The following is a 20,146-nucleotide window of genomic DNA, read 5'->3' on the forward strand; positions in this document are numbered from 1 at the left end:
CAAATATGATGCGTGCCAGAATCAAGATTCAAAGTAATCATGAGAATGGAACAATCAGTAAAAAAGTAACAGTATGTATTTATATAGGGATAAATTTTAAATTCTTTCATTTAAATCTAGAACATCATTCTCACAGTGAAATGTTAGAAATGGGGAGAGGGGCAGACTTTAAGAGTACCATGTATAGGGACTTCCCTGGTGGTCCAGTGGCTAAGACTCCACGCTCCCAATGCAGGGGGCCTGGGTTCGACCCTCGATCTCAGAACTAGATCCCACATGCATGCTGCAACAAGGAGTTCACATGCCAGAACTAAGAGTCCACGTGCCGCAACTAAGAAGTCCACATGCTGTAACGAAGATCTCACGTGCTGCAACTAAGACCTGGTGCAGCCAAAATAAGTAAGTAAATTTAAAAAAAAGAAGAAGAAGAAGAAGAAGAAGAGCATCACAAGCAGTGATAACAAGTCTATTCCCAACTGCAATGGCAGCAGTGGACTGGAGGACACCTTTGGTTTGAGGGTCAAGGACTTGGGTTCAGATACTTACTCTGCTCCTCCCTAGTCATGTGACCTTAAAGGCTCTTTGTTCTTCTGTAAAATTCAGATAATATGGTCTACCTTCCTATTGAGACCATAGGGCTAACCAAGATGAAGTTTTTCTATTTTTATTGTGGTTAAAAAAATATATATATATGTGTGTACACACACACACACACACACACACACACACACACAATAAAATTTGCCATTTTAAGTATACAATTTAGTGGCGTTAATTAAATTGACAATGTTGTGCAACCAGCACCATTATGTTTCCAAAACTTTTCCATCACCCCAAATGGAAGCTATGTAACCATTAAGCAATGACTCCCCTTTCCCTCTTCCCCCAGTCCCTGATAACCTCTAATCTACCTCCATCTCTATGAATGTGCCTATTCTAGGTATTTCCTCAGATGAATTACTGACAACCAAAAATGTTTGGAAATGGAGTAGGATGCTTCAGGAGAAATGACATCCATTGTCACCAAAGTTGTTAAAGTAGAGGATGGAAGATACTTTCAAAAAACGTGGCAGGGGGGCTTCCCTGGTGGCGCAGTGGTTGAGAGTCCGCCTGCCGATGCAGGAGACACGGGTTCGTGCCCCGATCTGGGAAGATCCTGCATGCCGCGGAGCGCCTGGGCCCGTGAGCCATGGCCGCTGAGCCTGCGCATCCGGAGCCTGTGCCCCGCAACGGGAGAGGCCACAACAGTGAGGGGCCCGCGTACCGCTAAAAAAAAAGTGACAGGGGATTTCCCTGGTGGTGCAGTGGTTAAGAATCCGCCTGCCAATGCAGGGGACACGGGTTCGAGCCCTGCTGGGAAGATCTCACATGCCGCGGAGCAACTAAGCCCTTGCACCACAACTACTGAGGCTGTGCTCTAGAGCCCACAAGCCACAACTACTGAGCCCACGTGCCTAGAGACCGTGCTCCACAACAAGAGAAGCCACCGCAATGAGAAGCCCGCGCACTGCAACGAAGAGTAGCCCCCACTCGCCGCAACTAGAGAAAGCCCACGAGCAGCAACGAAGACCCAACGCAGCCAAAAATAAATAAATAAAGTAAATTTATTAAAAAAAAAAACGTGGCAGGGATTCACTTCAGGTTGGAATAAATGACTAGGAGATGTCTCCCAGATATGATACCCTCTACATGTGTTAGAGGCTAATTCTGGCCCCATTTTATCCAAGATGAAACTGAGGCAAGGGCTCTTCAGTAAGTAGACCAAGGTCATATACCAAGTCAGGAAGAGAGCTATGGATAGAACTCAAGTCTCCTGACGCACAGCCCTGTCCTGCATTCCACCATCTGACGGTGCTGCACTCTGTGACCTACTTGTCCTATAGCTCCTGTAGTTTTCCTCCCAAATACCCTCACAGCTTTGTTTAATAGCTACATAAACTATCCTAAGTGAAAAGTGATTTAATAACATCAAATTCTTAACTTTACTGCCACAATGATGAAAGCTGTTAGAAGGTGAATTTGCAAGCATAAAAACACTTTGAATAACCATCAGAAAACAGACTCTCAAATTTACAACCTAAGTAATGTACAGCCATTTGGGTGTCAGACTTTGAAAGAACACTGAAGTGAATTCCATACATATTCTATAGCATACTGGAGAGGGCACAGCCATCACTGCTTTTTTTTTTTTTTTTTTTTTTTTTTTTAAAGTACAGGTTTTGAGACCAACGAGAGCTTTCAATTCTGATGTAATCTCTCTTAATATGGAACCAAACACAAATGTATACAGAAAAGACTCAATTTTGGTAAGATTCCAGATTCACTGTTTTCTTTTTTAAGACTCAAGATATATCATTGGACTTAATGCCTAAAAAGAAAAACAATATATTCCTTTAAAAATCAGCTATACAAAATTTACAAGCAGCTCATGCAGCTCAATAACAAAAAAACAAACAACCCCATCCAAAAATGGGCAGAAGACCTAAACAGACATTTCTCCAAAGAACAGCTATAGAACCAGTCTCTTATTTAATGAAAGATTATAAGAAATATTTTTCAGAGTAAACAGAAAACAGAAGTAAAAAGCTCTATTAAAATTAAATTTTTATCAAATAACAAGTCTAGTATTTAGTAATTCATTCAAAGGTCAATAAAATTTCTCTGTGGAATTTATTCAAAATATCACTTCCCATATTTATATGCACATTTTCCCCCATTTGTATCCTAAGAGGCCTGCAAGTAAAGATGAGGTTTTTTTCTTTAGTAATTTGTCTTATTAAAAAATAAAAGGAAAGCTTAGAGCTTCCCTGGTGGCGCAGTGGTTGAGAGCCCGCTTGCCGATGCAGGCGACACGGGTTCATGCCCCGGTCCGGGAAGATCCCACATGCCGCGGAGCGGCTGGGCCCATGAGCCATGGCTGCTGAGCCTGCGCGTCCGGAGCCTGTGCTCCGCAACGGGAGAGGCCACATCAGTGAGAGGCTTGCGTACCGCAAAAAAAAAAAAGGAAAGCTTAGAAGCCAATGGAACAATTAAATTCAACCTATAAATATATTAAAAGAAATCTGGTTTTAGAGCTTCATAAGTCGAAAACAAATGCAAAGACATAGCCAAAATCAATTACAATTGACCAATCATTTTTCACTGTATTGGTTACAAATGTATTCAGAGACATGTATATAAACATGTAAGTACAATCTCACTTACATGCTTAATCTCACTTCTGTACAATCTCATGTCCATTCCCTCCTTCCCTTCTCCACTAATTCTGCCTTTGCCCAAGCTCTTTTCATCCCTTGTTTAGACTGATGTGATACTTTTCAATTTGTTTAACCTTCCTCCACTTTTGGCTTATATCCAGTCTGTCTTCCATGCAGCCACAAGACTGGTCTCCCTCAAGTACAAATGTGACTTTTTACTCCAGTGCATACTCAAAGTCTAAAACCTTAGCATGCCATAAGAGCACAGTATTATCTCACTCAACCTCTGCCGGTTCATCTATCACTTTTCCCCTAAATGCACTCTCCAGGAATACGTAGCTCCTTACATTTCTTTCAGTTGCCTATAACATTCCAAATATTAATGCCTTATTTTCCCTGAAATCCCTTTCCCTAGCCTTCATTTATCTGGGAAATTCCTACTCATTTAAAAAAAACAAAACAAAACAACAACAACAGCTCAAACTTTTCTCTATGAAGGCTTTTCTCTCTCCACTCCTTATCTCCATTCAAGTAGGTCCAGGCACTATACTGTGTGTGTGTGTGTGTATGTGTGTAATTATGGCACTTACTAAGTTACATTCCAATTGTTTATTTACATGTTGGTCTTTCATAGTAGTCAGTGAGTTCCCTGAAGACAGAAACCAAGTCTTATTATCTTTGATCACTGTTGTTTGGTATAAGACAGGTGATTAATAAATGCTTGTTGAATAAATGAAAGAGTAAATGACTGAAATGGTGGTAATTTTATGGATGAAATCTAGGACACTGAAAAGGATAACACATGATAGAAGACTGATAATCTATTTGTGGTAGGAAGCTTCTGCAGCCCCTAAAACAGTATTGTTTACTTCAAGGAGAGGAGCTAGGTATTCACATAAGTGAATTTTCCAAATAATTGAAGTTTAACCTTTCAAGTTGAATAAAAACTAATACAAATATTAAAATATAATTGGTAACATCTTTCTAAAAATGCATTACACATTTCCTTGCCTTTTAAGGAGAGTATATTGAACCAAATTTAACTTTTTTGATGACTCAGTGTCATCATTATGAAACTCAGTTACTGTTGAGGTAGGAGGACTGTCTGCTCCTCCACTAAATGGCTCCAGACTGTTAACCATTTGGTTCTTTGCTAATCTTCTTTCTCTCTCAACATTAGGATTTGATCTAGTGTCTTAAGCTGTTGTAATTGTACAAGCCTTCAGAATCAGGGAATCACAAAATCGTAAAACTTGAGAACTTAGAGGACTCTTAGAGATCATTTAATCTATCAATCTATCAAATTTTGTAGATATGAAAACTAAGCCCTAAGTAAGTGAGCATTCCTTTTCTGATTGATTGCTTTTAACCTTCTATCTTAATGGCTTTCAAACTGTGTTCTAAAGCTCATTCTACTCAACTTTAGCTGGGGCCATTATGTTCATCTTTCTCTAAAATGCTAAGGGCAAATTTAAGTTGAAAATATATACTATAGGACCCACATACTCTGAAGGAACTTAAAAATTAGGATATAACTGTTCAGTGTCAGAAGTACAATGTATTTATTTTATTTCACGATAGAATTCATTCTTTTTTGTAATTTTTGTGTGCTCCACCGCTTTACTCATCAATCAAATCTCTATTATTTATTCAGCCTCCAATCAGTGAATAACAGGGCTATTCATTGATTAGTTTTTCTACCCCAGTTGTTAGAAATTTACAGAGCAAGGAAAGAAAAGCACATACATTTACTAAGTATTCATTCTTATGCAGATATGATCCTTTCCAAAACAAAACAAACAAACAAACAAAACCCTTAAGACAGATAACATTGTCCTCATTGTATAGATGAGGTAACCAAGAGCAAGAAGTTCCACAATTTCCCCTAGGTCACATAGTTAGTAAGTGGTAGATGTAAACACAGATGCCTACTGCCACACAGTTGCTGCATTAAGGAATTCATAATCTATAAAAGGAGAAAGATACATATTCAACCAACTCTATAACAGTGTGAAAAAAAGCAACCCTAGCCCTGTAGGAGCTCAGAAGAGGAAGTGACTGATTATACCTGAAAAGGTGAGAGGTTACACAGTGGCCTTTGAGGCAAATCTTATTAACAGTAATAAAAATAGGCAGACGCCTGAGTGGAGGAGGTGCTGCTGTCGCCCCCATCCCCGCCTCCACCCCGGAGCCCGGAGCCCAGAGCCCACCACTCTGCATGGAGCCCACCCATGTCTCTGGTGCGCGTCCCTGTCCCTCCCTCCTCAGCCACCAGGGACACAGCGGGTTAAGCGAGACACTCTGTTGGCATCAGGCAAGCAGGATCACAACAACTCATTTTTTCCAGAGAAATAATCCATTCATCAAGGGGAAATTGAATCGGAAAGACATCTTGCCAGCTATGTGGTTTGGAACAGATTAAGGGAGACATGGAAGGGATCTCCACTGACATCAGAAGCTGTGATATCAGGACCTCTTGCTCATCTTCAGGTAAGAGTTCAACCTACAGATGCTTTACAAGTCTTACTATTAAAATTACTCCTAGACAGACCTTCAAGATGACAGAGGAGTAATATGTGGAGATCACCTTCCTCCCCACAAATACATCAGAAATACATCTACATGTGCAACAACTCCTACAGAACACCTACTGAATGCTGGCAGAACACCTCAGACTTCCCAAAAGGCAAGAAATTCCTCACGTACCTGGCCGTGTGGCTGACAGGGTCTTGCTGCTCTGGCCTGATGTCAGGCATGAGTCTCCGAGGTGGGAGAGCCGAGTTCAGGACACTGGTCCACCAGAGACCTCCTGGCCCCACATAATATCAATCAGTAAGAGCTCTCCCAGAGATCTCCATCTCAATGCTAAGACCCAGATCCACTCAAAGACCAGCAAGCACCAGTGCTGGACACCCTGTGCTAAAAAACTAGCAAGACAGAAACACAACCCCACCCATTAGCAGAGAGGCTGCCAAAAATCATAATAAGTTCACAGACACCCCAAAACACACCACCGGACATGGTCCTGCCCAACAGAAAGACAAGAGCCAGCCTCATCCACCAGAACACAGGCACCAGTCCCCTCCACCAGGAAGCCTACACAACCCACTGAACCAACCGTACCCACTGAGGGCAGACACCAAAGACAACGGGAACTACGAACGTGCAGCCTGAGAATAGGAGACCCCAAACACAGTAAGTTAAGCAAAATGAAAAGACAGAAAAATACATAGCAGGTGAAGGAGCAAGGTAAAAACTCACCAGGCCAAACAAATGAAGAGGAAATAGGCAGTCTACCTGAAAAAGAATTCAGAGTAATGATAGTAAAGATGATCCAAAATCTTGGAAATAGAATGGAGAAAATACAAGAAATGTTTAACAAGGACCTAGAAGAACTAAAGAGCAAACATACAATGATGAACAACACAACAGATGAAATTAAAAATTCTCTAGAAGGAATCAATAGCAGAATAATTGAGGCAGAAGAACAGATAAGTGACCTGGAAGATAAAATAGTGGAAATAACTACTGCAGAGCAGAATAAAGAAGAAGAATGAAAGGAATTGAGGACAGTCTCAAGAGACCTCTGGGACAACATTAAATGCACCAACATTTGAATTATAGGGGTCCCAGAAGAAGAAGAGAAAAAGAAAGGGACAGGGAAAATATCTGAAGAGATTATAGTGGAAAACTTCCCTAACATGGGAAAGTCCAGGAAGCACAGACAGTCCTATACAGGATAAATCCAAGGAGAAACGCGTCAAGACACATATTACTCAAACTATCAAAAATTAAATACAAAGAAAAAATATTGAAAGCAGCAAGGGAAACGCAAATCAATCAATGTGAAACACATTAACAAATTGAAGGATAAAAACCATATGATCATCTCAATAGATGCAGAAAAAGCTTTTGACAAAATTCAACACCCATTTATGATAAAAACTCTCCAGAAAGTAGGCATAGAGGGAACTTACCTCAACATAATAAAGGCCATATATGACAAACCCACAGCCAACATCATTCTCAATGGTGAAAAACTGAAACCATTTCCACTAAGATCAGGAACAAGACAAAGTTGTCCACATTCACCCCTATTATTCAACATAGTTTTGGAAGTTTTAGCCACAGCAATCAGAGAAGAAAAAGAAATAAAAGGAATACAAATTGGAAAAGAAGAAGTAAAACTGTCACTGTTTGCAGATGACATGATACTATACATAGAGAATCCTAAAGATGCCACCAGAAAACTACTAGAGCTAATCAATGAATTTGGTAAAGTAGCAGGTACAAAATTAATGCACAGAAATCATGCATATACACTAATGATGAAAAATCTGAAAGAGAAATTAAGGAAACACTCCCATTTACCAATATATATGGAATTAAGAAAAAAAAAGAAAATATGGTCTGATGAACCTAGGGGTAGGACAGAAATAACGATGCAGACGTAGAGAATGGACTTGAGGACGGGGGAGGGGGAAGGGTAAGCTGGGACGAAGTGAGAGAGTGGCATGGACATATATATACTACCAAATGTAAAATAGATAGCTAGTGGGAAGCAGCTGCATAGCACAGGGAGATCAGATTGGTGCTTTGTGACCACCTAACGGGGTGGGATAGGGAGGGTGGGAGGGAGATGCAAGACGGAGGGGTATGGGGATATATGTATAGCTGATTCACTTTGTTATACAGCAGAAACTAACACAACAATGTACAGCAATTATACTCCAATAAAGATGTTTAAAAAAAAGAGTAATAAAAATAATAATAGCAAAAACTTTTATAGGAATTAGTACAGGTAGGCACATGCCATCTCATTGATAACCTCACAATAACCTTATTATTTCTCCCTCTACAAAGGGAATGGAGGCACAGGTAGGTCAGAGTAACATACCCAAGGAATGAGTAACCATTTTCCAGGGACACACCCTCTTCAAGGGGAAGCTGGTGAAGGCAAAGATGAGGGAGGAGAATTGTATGGACAGACTAAGACTACAGAGATACTTTCTAGCAATGGAATGGGGCTTTCAAAACAAACTTGGTAAGGGGGCATCACACAGGTTTTGCTGAGAAAGGATAAGCCAAGAAAAGGCTAAGAAGAGAAAAGAATGGTATAGGGAGGGTAAGTGTGACCTTACCTAAAGTGTGACCTTAGCAAAAAGTGTAAAATAAAAATCTACACATTGTATGGAGATTGTGAGCCTCGAGGTTGAAGGAGACGAGCCCAAAGGTTGTAGAGGAAGATCATGAACGGAGGCAGCCCGGGACAGCTTCCACTGAGCCCTGGGCATGACGTCACGCCAGCAGCACCTCCTTGGTGCTCCTTGGTGCAGAAGGAGGGAGCGACTGCATGGGGACTGTCCTGCCATGGCAGGCATGGCTGCTGGTGGCTGCTCTGGCCACCGCAGATTCTATTCCTGAGTATACCTCACCTAAATAAGGCTTCAACAATGGAAAGCTAAGACTTCAATCATCTTTGCCTTAGATTTTTAAAATAACACCCTTTTCTTGAAAATGGAAACTTCTTGGTACCTCTTCTCCCTAATTTCCCGAATTTGAGTGAAATCTAAAGGTTACTTTAAATATAAAGTTCATCTGATCAAGAGCATCTGGGAGTCTCTACAGTAAGTCTATTTTTATTTCGTATTTAGCAGTAGTAAAAAGTGTACTAAGAGTAGATGGCACCAAGGAGCTGCCATTTTTCACACCTACAACCAGCATTCTTGTTTCCTCTTGCAAATGTCACAGTAAAAGAGCCAAAACTCCAAAGTTCTGTTTTCCCAAAGTCACTTAAAAATTATGTCTTGAGTGCTTCTGAGTTGTGACAGACCACCCCCACTTCTATCTACACACCGACAGTCTGAAAATGGGACTGCCAGATGATGGATAAGGAATGGGTATCCGTTCTGAACGAGGAATGGGGGGCTTAAGTGTACTGCTACTGAAGTTAATACAATTGATGCATCATGCAGGGTGAGCTCTTTTCAGAGAGTTCTCACTATTCCAGGGAATGGTCCTGCTTGGTTGGGCTCTGAAGGTAGTCAGAGTTCACGCCCTAACAGGAGGCCAAATGGGGTTGCTAGCCTTTAGAAAACTCGGTGCCTGAGTGGGGAGTGAGGGGAAGTTAAGAAATGACCAGCAGCTGAGCAGGGCAGGACAGCCCATGGGAGGGGGCACCTGTCTGCTTCCACCTGCAAGCTAAGGTCATGGATGCTCAGAAACCAGCTTCTGGTCCAGCGCTTGGAAGCTTAAAGGCTCACCTGGTTCAGACAGTGGTGGGTTCAGTATCAAACTGTCTTGACTGCTGGTGCCTATTTCCTGTTGCTGTGCTCCCACCTCACAGAAAAACATATCCCCACTTGACCTTTTTGTTTCATCTTATCTTGTTTTCTTCAGGGCGTGTTCCCTTTTTGCCTTATTTACTATCTGTGGTCAATGTTTCCTTCTTCCTCAGCAGCTTTAGTCCATACCTGTCTCATTTCTCTGTATCCATTCCTCTCAGTTACTCATCTCCTCCCCCAAATTCTTTTTCCAGTCATGGCAAACTTCTAGAAAAAGGAGTCTGCACTTCGTAAAGCCTTCACAGTCTCACCTCAGGCTAATACAAAATGATTTCAAACCCTGTGCTTTAAGACAGTACCTAAACCGTGTTCACAAAGATCACTCACACGCTCCTAATTGCCACAGCTGATGACTTCCCAGTAGTCTGTCTTGATTACCCCTTTCCCCTTAAAACACTCCCCCTTCCAAGTCTTTTCACTTTCCTCTCCACATCTGGCCACTCTTTCTCCTGGTCGTATATTAGAATCCCTGGAATCAATTTTTTAATCAATTTAAAGGAATGCTAATGCCTAGGTTCAACCACCCAAAATTCTAATTTAATTGGTCTGTGATGCATTTTTTTAAAAGCTCTTCTGGTATAGTTACGATAGTGAGGGTTGCAAACCTCTGAGAAAGAGCTCTATATACAACATGGGAGATACACCTTATAGCTGGCACTTTTGGTTGTTCCACAAATTCTGCCCCCTCCTGTACAACCTTCCTCCACATGATTTAGGAGACACTGCCTTATCCCCATCTCAGAGGTAGATTCTAATTGCTCTTTCTTGCGATTGGTTTAGGTGTAGGCAAGGACACCTGAGGGGAGGCTGGCTGTGGGAAGTTGGGAAAAGGTTTCCTAATCTTAAGAAAAATATACCAGGAGAGATAGGTTTCTTTCTGCCTTTGGACACTGCTGTGCCTGGCTGTGACATCTGGAACCACAGCAAGCACACTGTATCCACGAGGGGAGCCACTGGGAGGTAAAACTGAGATCTAGAAAGGAGCGGCATTCTTGATGAGGCCGTCAAGTCGTTGTATCAAACTACCCTACTATTGGTCCACCTGTGCATTTTTGGCTGTGTGAAGTAATACATTTCCTAACTGTTTATGCTATTTTGAGTCAGTTTTCTGTTGACCTGAAGCAGATGGTATCCTAACTGATATGCAAATAAACCAAACTTGAAGATCAAGGAAAGCAGTCCAGAGAAGGTGATAATCAGAGGAGAGTCTTCAGCAAGGCAGTCAAGAAGCAGGAGAAACAAATAAATAGGCATGGATATAAAAGCATAAGATATTCATAGAACTTCCTATAGTTCAGAATGGCTACTGCAAATAATACGAGTATGGAGATGAAGCTGGAGAGGAGGGAGTCTGGGGCAAGAACTTGAGGAGGCCTGTATGCTGTGAACTAGATTAAATATGGCCACAAAACCGTTGCCACTTCTTCTATCAAGAAGCAGAGTCTGGGCTTCCCTGGTGGCACAGTGGTTGAGAGTCCACCTGCCAATGCAGGGGACACGGGTTCGTGCCCCAGTCCGGGAAGATCCCACGTGCCACGGAGCGGCTGGGCCCTTGAGCCATGGCCACTGAGCCTGCGCGTCTGGAGCCTGTGCTCCGCAACGGGAGAGGCCGCAGTAGTGAGAGGCCCGTGTACCGCAAAGTCTATTTCAATACCCCATGAATCTGGCTGGCTTCATGACTTGCTTCGACCAACAGAACATGTCAAAAGGGATGTGACGTGAGTTCCAGAGCCAAGGCCTGGCTCTCTTTAAACGCTGTCCTGAGGCTGCCATATTGGAAGGCAGGCAATCTAGCCTGCTGGCAGATGAGAGGCCAGGTGGAGAACGGTGACGCCTGAGCTGCCAGCACCAAGTGCTGGGCATGTGAGGGAGGGTCCATGCCCTCGTGGACCACGCAGCTAGTCCAGCCATCATGTGAAGAACCAGCAGATGAACTTCCCAGCCAACCCACAGGATCTAAGAAATAATAAATCACCGTCGCAGTAGGCCACTAGATTTGGGGTGGCTTGTTACACAACAACAGACACATACATAGGCCATGCCAAGATGTTTGGACTTTACTCTGAAAACTATGAGGAGTAACCTGATCAGACTCACGTTTTAGAAAGATCGCCTTGGCAGCAACGTGGAGAATGTCCTGGAGGGGGGTGCAGGGCAGAGGTAGAAGGACTGGTTAGAAGACTATTGTGTTAATAGGGCTGAGAAATAATATGAATCTGAACTAAAACAGTGGCAGAGGGAAGGCAGAGAAGAGTTAATATAGGGGTAAAATCAACAGGATGGTGAATACAGGTTATAGAGTGTAAAGGAGAAAATGAGTTAAGAATTACTCAAAGTTTCTGGACTCTGCAAACGAGGGGACGATAGTGCCATTCACTAAGAGAGGGAACTATGGGAGGAAGAGAAAGTCTGACCTAACTTTGGAACTCCCAAGTGGAGATGTACAGCAAGGAGTTGAGAATACTCAACACGCAATAAATGTTTGATGAGCAAATTACTATGGTTAATCTGGTTGGGAACTGAAGAATTCATTGCTATATGGCATAACTTGAGTTCTCTCCAAGACAAGTAAAGTTATAATGGTGTGAACTCATTTTATGGGTACTTGGTCAGAACAGAAAGGAAAAAGAAAGATAAGATTTGATGTAGCCCAAAATGCTGATAAATCTGCACATTGTTCGGTTTGTGTGCATTAATCTATAATTCTCAGGGAACATTCCTAGTATACAATGTTCTTACCTAAAGGCACTTTCTTAGTGTACGCAGAGGGAAAACTCTATGATACAGGTTCTCTCTTTTTTTTGGCTGGCAGATTCTTTACATGCCACCCAACCTGTAGAATAAGAAAGGGCTTCCCTAGCTACATGCTAGAAAGAGTTGAGACTATCTCCACGTTGTATATTTTGCCAAATGAGCCCACTCTATGATTTACTAATATAATAAACTACAGAGGCTACAAACAACTTTAATATGCACATGTAAATATTGGCTTACCTTTGAAATTGATTAAAATAGCAAGTAAATGGCTGGGAACCAATCTCATCTTTCCAGTACTGTTGCCAATTCATGACACTTTCCAAGTTCTTCTGATTTTCTCTCTTACAGGGAGGGATATAGGAGCACTAACAAAACAGAACACAGAAAGTAAACCTATTATTCTATAGAATATTGAAATGTAGTCCTTTTTAATAGACAGATGGCATTATGCTGATGGTAAATCTAATTCTGACCTACTTAATTGTTAATTTAACCAAATTGAAATTCCGAAACTATATTTCAAGTTTTGAATTTGGCGCAATTACAGAAAGTATTCCGAAAACAAAAGTACAGCCAAAAATAACTTTCAGTCATTACAGTATAAAGATACTTTATAAACAATTAGTTACAATTTATTAGTGAATTTAAAGCATAATATACTCTGTCTTTGAGGGCCTGCCAATCAACAAAGGGAGGTAACACAAAACTTAATTTTTATCCCCAATATCTAATAGACCTTGATATTTTCTTCTTCCACTTTTAACTAACAAATCAAGCACATAGCTCTCCACAGACACTGCTCTCAACTGCTGAAACTCCGGTTTTCTTTTCTTACATTTTCTTGGACAACAAAATCAACAGAAAATTTCCTCTCAAGTATAGGATCAATGCATTTTGCTAACTGATGCCCTTTTTCTAGCCATGCCTCTGACAAAGTAGTTCTCTCGGAAGGGACTTTATTACTCTAAGCAATATAGACTCAGCAGAATTAGAAAACTGCTCTTAACCTTAGGTGTTAAAATTAACCCTTAGCATTCTAATCCATTTTCTCCATTTCAGTCTTTCATCATGATGATGATCAAGATGAAGATGATGTCAGTTTACAGTTGTTGAGTGTTTACTATGCAAGACACTGTAATAAGTGCTTAAGAGGGCTGACTTCCTGTACTTCCTACAACAATCCTCTACTGATGCCCAACCTACAGATGAGGAAACTGAGATTTCTGTTAGCTCTACAGCTAGAACTAGAGTCTGGTGATTCATCACATTTTACTCTCAGATGTTTTTACAAAGGTGTTCATTATTAAGAAGCAGGAAAAAATCCATTAGCTCTAGAGTATAATTCGAGTTGCATTATTTTAGAGCATATAATTTGTCAATGCCTTATCACTATTTTCTAGTAAAATACAAACTTTTTAGTACGATGTATAAAGCTCTCCATGAGGTCCCTGCCCTGTCCTCGTCCTCACTTGAGCCCGGGATGCAGACGTACAGAAGCACTTGCTCCCAAGTCTGCCACTTGGAATCACACAGTATCATACTTGTCTGTTTTATGTCAGCCTCTCCAATTTGTTGGCAAGTTGGGACAAGGGCTATTTTTTTCCTCTTCTGTCTTTAAACTTAGGACTATACCTGATTACAGTGAAGTTTCAAAAATGTTGGTAAAATTAATTAATAATAACACACTTAGGGGTTTCCCTGGTGGTGCAGTGGTTGAGAGTCCGCCTGCCGATGCAGCGGACACGTGTTCGTGCCCCGGTCGGGGAAGATCCCACATGCCGCAGAGAAGCTAGGCCCGTGAGCCATGGCCTCTGAGCCTGCGCGTCCGGGGCCTGTGCTCCGCAACGGGAGAGTTCACAACAGTGAGAGGCCCGCGTACCGCAAAAAATAAAAATAATAACACACTTAGATACATCTTATTCAAGGCGGTGAAACTATTTTCACAGTGGTTAAATTAAACATTTTAAAAATATATATGAACATTTTAAATTTTAGTAAATTTGTTTATTTTTGTTATATGTAACGAATTCACAACATGTTATGCAAATATCGTCTCAATGCTTGAATCACTGCACATTTATCTTCTGCATATATAGTTTCACTTCTACTAATAACAACAGTATAAAGCTAAAAAGTTCTGTGAAATTATGAATTCTGAGTTCTTCAAAGCAATAGTTAGGCTTAGAGGCAATGGAGACCATTAGATAGGGCTCCAGTCCTATTATTTGTTACATGTTTAGACTTGAGTAAATCACTTTCTTTTTCTGGATTTCATTTCTTCTAATCTGTTAAATCTCCAAAATAATTTCGATCTCTACATCTCTATGATTCTCTTCTTGGAGATACAAGCAAGAAAGGACCCAGAAGAAGGCAGGACTACAAACACCGTTGCAGCGTTTTTCCCGAAAGAGATCCTGCCCACTGGAGAGATGGCTGGGAAGCTTGATGAAGCCCCCATTCCAGCCAGCAAGAAGGACAAGTGTAGCAGGTCTTACTTGGGGACCTGTATTTTGCATTAGGAAAATGTTCAAAAGGGGCCTCTGATTTTCCTATTGTTTATTTCCTATAATGTGCTGGACATTTCCTTTCTTGCTGTTAAAAATTCTTTTTCTATATCATGGTCAAGTAGTTTGTAAAGTGAGAGTAGGCACCAAATGACTGTGCTCTTTGTAGAAAGGAGAAATTTCTAGATTTGGAGGCAGAAACCGTGAGGTATGAAACCCAAAAAATTCATCAGAGCTCTTTTTGCAATGGGCATACTCAACACAAGAGGTATACTAGACATTTTAGGGAATAACAACGAATAACCAAATGTAATTAAAGCAGATTTTACAATTTTGCAAGTTAACTCAGCCTGAATTCTTTACTATTCAGTTTTGGTGGGGGTGGAAGGAAGAAATGGATTTAAAAGAAACGTCTCTACTGAATGACACTCTATGATCTGACCAGGAGAATCACACCTACATGTTTCTGAAAAAGTCAAACAAAAACTTTCACTGAGTGTGTAAAGTTTTGTATTAGTGATTTGTATGTTGTGATTTTATGTGGGATAAAAGAAATGTTTCCTGCCTTTAGGAAACTTTGAGCTGGTATGGATGGATTTTTGGAAGCAAAGTACTCTTTCACGCTGGGGAAAATAACCTGTGATCAAAATTCAAGTATTTTTTTCCATGGACTGCATTCTTTCCAAAGAGTATCATAGATTAAATGAGCTTACAATACTCCAGCAACTTCTAAAGCTCACATCGTTTTGAAAGGAAACTTGTTAAAAGGCTAAACTTTAGGCTCTTAAAAATCATTACTGTTTATTTTGTTATACCATGATTGTCCGTTGAGTCGGTCTTTAAAACTTCTGTGAAGCCTAACTCAGATTCTCCCTAGATTCCTTCTCAATTTTACTTAGTGGATCAGTGTAGATTGTTAGAATTTTAAAATAAGCTATAAATGAAAATTCAAAGCAGTGTTCTAGAAAAAAGAATTCAAAAATCAGTCACAGAAACCTTCCTTTCTAGGTTGTTCAAGTCTGATGGTTTTCCATGCACCAAAATGCTCCTTCATGAATCCCTCTCCTTTGGGGGAGGGGCACAAATAACAATGTATGTCATATCATCATCATCATCATTACTATCTTCATGTGGTTAACATTTATTCACTATATGTCAAGCATCTCATTAATCCAAATCTTTTAATTCAAATGAGCAGATACTATAATCACCCCCTTTTTACAGATGAGCAAACTGAGGGACAGAGGGGTTTAAGAAACGTTCCTTAGGTTACAATGGCAAATGGAATAGCTGGAATTCCAACTGCAGCGGATTCTTAACCACTGCACCACACTACCTCCCTTGAGGGCGTCCCAGTTTTCTCTCTTTGGAGCCCCCTGGTTTGGAGGTAAGGGAGGTGTCCCGACTTCTGCACCCTTCTCTTGGAGAAATAATATAACGTTTCTTTGGGAATGGAATTGGTGTAGTTTTCCTGAGGACTGGTGGGCTGAGGCTGTCTGTTGCAGCCCTTTGTTTTTCCAATATACTCCCAGAGAAATGCATTAAGTCCTTGCTTGTTCCCTTCTGTCTCAGTTTGGCTTCAGGGCTGGTTTTTGGTGCCACAGATGTAATTTCACTTAGGTGAATTTATAGACACAATGTGTTTAGTCATGGAGGATAATGGGCATTCCTTTGGAGAAACTTTATGAAAAAGTTCTGACCTTTCTTTTTTTTTCATTTGCAAAGGCAGCATTTCCCAACTTCTAATATCATCATCGCCCAAATAACCTTCACTAGAGGCTGTGTCATTTGTGGCCTAAACTTGCATGAAATCACTTTCTTTAAAAAGTCAGGAGAAAAAGAAGCATGTGAAAAAATATATTTGTTTAGTGCCTACATTTTAGAAAGAATATTTGACTTTTGCATTCATGAAGGAAGTTGAGGGGATCCAGTGGGCTATTCTGAGTATATTAACATAAAGACTTCCAGTGAGTTTATTAAGGGAAAAACTATCATCACTTGATGTGGAATATTTGATTGCATATGTATTATCACTTATTTTCCATTATCTCATTTTAGGGTTTATCAAGATTTGTAACAGTATTCTTTTTCAGCCTACCACAATGAATTTACATTTTAATAGAACACTTCTTGAGTGGGTTCTTTGTGATGTGTCTTGAGGATTTCGTTTCAATCATGTGGGCAGAGTAGGCAAAATTCACTTTCTTCCTTTACTGAGTCATTTAAAAAAAACCATTGCACAAGACACGTGGTCTATTTAAACACTGGGGGCCGGATTCTATGATAGGCATTACCTAAGAAAGAGAACTGAAGAAACTTTTTGATTCCAGTTTCTTTCTTGACTTGACTTGGTTAGGGAGAGTAGTATTGGAAGATATAATACTGGAATGGGTTTAGTGGATTTGATACTTTCCAAAGTAAATTATTGGTTAGAAAATGAATTCTTAAAACATTATCTACTGGAACACAGGTTTGATTACATTTTATACTATAATCCTCCATTTTCTGAAATCCTGTAAGACATCTCTGTGTCAGCTATGATTTATAATATTAATGACATTTCTGACAATATACACATACAATCAGAAAAGCACTAAAAAAAGAAAAAAGGGGAGTTCCCTGGTGGTCTAGTGGTTAGGATTTGGCACTTTCACTGCCGGGGCCCGGGTTTAATCCCTGGATGGGGAACTAAGATCCTGCAAGCCGCACGGCCAAAAAGAAAGAAAAAGAAAAAAAAGAAAAGCGCTGTGGAATAAAAAGTATAACTGAATCATTTATAAACCACACACTATTTCACATGCCTCATGACTTCATTAATTGTGTGCAAACATGCATGCACACACACACACACACACACACATTCCTTATGAATGTAGGTTAATTGAACAAACATGAAATTATATGTCGGCTAAAAAAATTCTAGGGCAGGTGGTTCCAGAATGTACACCCATATCTGAAAGCTAAATGGAAATACACTTATGGAAGAATTTGAAGGTCAAATACATGGCTTAGAAAATGTGAAAAGTAAGGCTAACTAAGAATAGTTAGGGGCTTCCCTGGTGGTGCAGTGGTTGAGAGTCCGCCTGCCGATTCAGGGGACACGGGTTCGTGCCCCGGTCCGGGAGGGTCCCTCATGCCGCGGAGTGGCTGGGCCCGGGAGCCGGGGCCGCTGGGCCTGCGTGTCCAGAGCCTGTGCTCCGCAACGGGAGAAGCCACAGCAGTGAGAGGTCCACGTACAGCAAAAAAAAAAAAAAAAGAATAGTTAGGAGATGCTAAATTAATAACTAAGGAGATGCTAAATTAGCTCTTCAGAGAGAGCAGGCTGGGCAGGTACAGAGAGGTGCCCAGCCTAAAACAGTGTTCATCAAAGTATGGTCCACAGACCACTGACTGTGTCAAAAAGACCCACCCTCCTGAGACTGATTCAGTAGGACTAGGAACCTGCATTTATTTATTTATTTTATTTTTGGCTGTGTGTTGGCTCTCCATTGCTGTGCGTGGGCTTTCTCTAGTTGCGGCGACCAGGGGCTACTCTTCGTTGCGGTTTGCGGGCTCCTCATTGCGGTGTCTTCTCTTGTTGCGGAGCACGGGCTCTAGGCACACAGGCTCAGTAGTTGTGGCTCGTGGGCTCTAGCACGCAGGCTCAGTAGCTGTGGCTCCCGGGCTTAGCTGCTCCGTGGCATGTGGGATCTTCCCGGACCAGGGCTCAAACCCATGTCCCCTGCATTGGCAGGTGAATTCTTAACCACTGTGCCACCAGGGAAGCCCCAATAAAGCATTCTCGATTGCTGAGTACAGGACACAAAGATTAGATGTTACTCCCGACCCCTCTTCTTCCTCCCCTCCCAGGAGCATGTAGTGCAGTAATAGTAGCATATGCACAAAGTGCTTTGTGATTACAAAAGAGGAAGCAAACATTTTGGCTTCAGGAGGGTACGGGTGGAATAAGAGAAGGCTTCACAAAAGAGGTGACATGATTGTGTCTTTACGGCTGAACAGGAGTTTGCTTCTCAGAGAAAGGGTTGGGAAGGTGACAGTCCAAGAAGAAGAAATGGAATGTGATGGATGTTCCAGAAAGACTGAATCATCTAATGTGCCTGAAGGAGAGGGGCATGGGAGATGGCATTGGAAAATGCCCAAATTATCTGAACTACTACTCATGAAGAATTGTTCCTCTGTCCTTGCATGCCCCTGTGAAAAGCTGCTCAATACCTCCAGCAGAGTATTCCCACCCACCCCCAACGCTCCTTTAGTTAGAATGTATTACTATGTGTTGGTATTACATCTGCACTTTTGTAGTGTAACATTATTCATTTAACTTCTGGATTCAAGTAGACTGCTAAAGTTGGTGATATTATTAAAACTGAGAAAAGTTTGGAACAACATTTCACTTTCAAGAGAAAATAGTTCATTCAGCTCTAGAGTTGGAAAATAAAAATACGGTGTCTTTGCCAAAAATAGAGGTCGAATCTAAATAGAAGTCAGACCAAAACTAGAAGTTTTAATCTGGAAGAAGCTCAATAGTTATTAAGCATGGCAGTACCTGTAAAAATTTGTTCAGTGGCTTATGATGATAATTTAAAATCCTTGAGGAGATGGCCAATCCTCTTACAACCACACAGAACACAGAAATGAAACAAAACATCTTAAATGCTCATGCATGCCTTCAGATAGGCTCATAATGTGTATATATGTGTGTGTATATATAATATATATATATATATATATATATATATATATATATATATATATATATATATTTAATGAAATTTACAACATCATTTCTGCATGAATGAAACCAACAAGCCCTGTCCATAAGTCCCTAGAACCAGGATTGATAGATGGGGGTGATGAAAAATTGATGCTTCCTATTTGTGGCAGAATATGAAATTTTAAGAAGATGAAATTTTCCAAAGATGGCTGCACCAATATCCATCCTATTTTACATGCTCTTACAATGTGACATTGACACTCCTCTATTCAGAGGTGTGGGTTTCCCTTCCCTAGAACATGGATGAGACTGTGATTACAGAGTATGTGATGCTATGTGACTTCTAAGGCTGAATCAGAAAAGAGGACATAGCTTCTGCTTGAATCTCTCTCTTGGGAATGTGTGCCCTTGGAATTCTGACACTATGCTGTAAGGAAGCCCAAAGTAGCCCGTGCAGAGAGATCACATGGAAAGGCCTGTGTGGAGAGGAACCAAGGCCCCCCAGTCAACAGCCAACATCAACTCTCTGATATGAGAGTAAATGAGCCTTCAGATGATTCTAGCCTCCAGCCTCCTAGCATTCTACAACGACCTCAGACACCATAGGGCAGAGATAAACTGTCCCCATTGTGC

At 41.0% G+C, this 20,146-nt stretch overlaps 1 protein-coding gene across 1 annotated transcript in view; it reads right to left on the reverse strand.

The window, feature by feature from the left end:
- The window catches only part of KCNMB4 (potassium calcium-activated channel subfamily M regulatory beta subunit 4), a 62,193-nt gene that overhangs the window by 22,650 nt on the left and 19,397 nt on the right, over positions 1 to 20,146 (reverse strand). Inside the window, exon 2 of the mRNA XM_024737093.1 lies at positions 12,536 to 12,663. Coding sequence (XP_024592861.1) covers positions 12,536 to 12,663 — 128 coding nt within the window. The remainder of the gene's footprint in view (positions 1 to 12,535; positions 12,664 to 20,146) is intronic.

Source organism: Neophocaena asiaeorientalis, unplaced genomic scaffold, assembly GCF_003031525.2.
Source record: "Neophocaena asiaeorientalis asiaeorientalis breed wild unplaced genomic scaffold, Neophocaena_asiaeorientalis_V1.1 scaffold134, whole genome shotgun sequence".
NCBI lineage: Eukaryota > Metazoa > Chordata > Mammalia > Artiodactyla > Phocoenidae > Neophocaena > Neophocaena asiaeorientalis.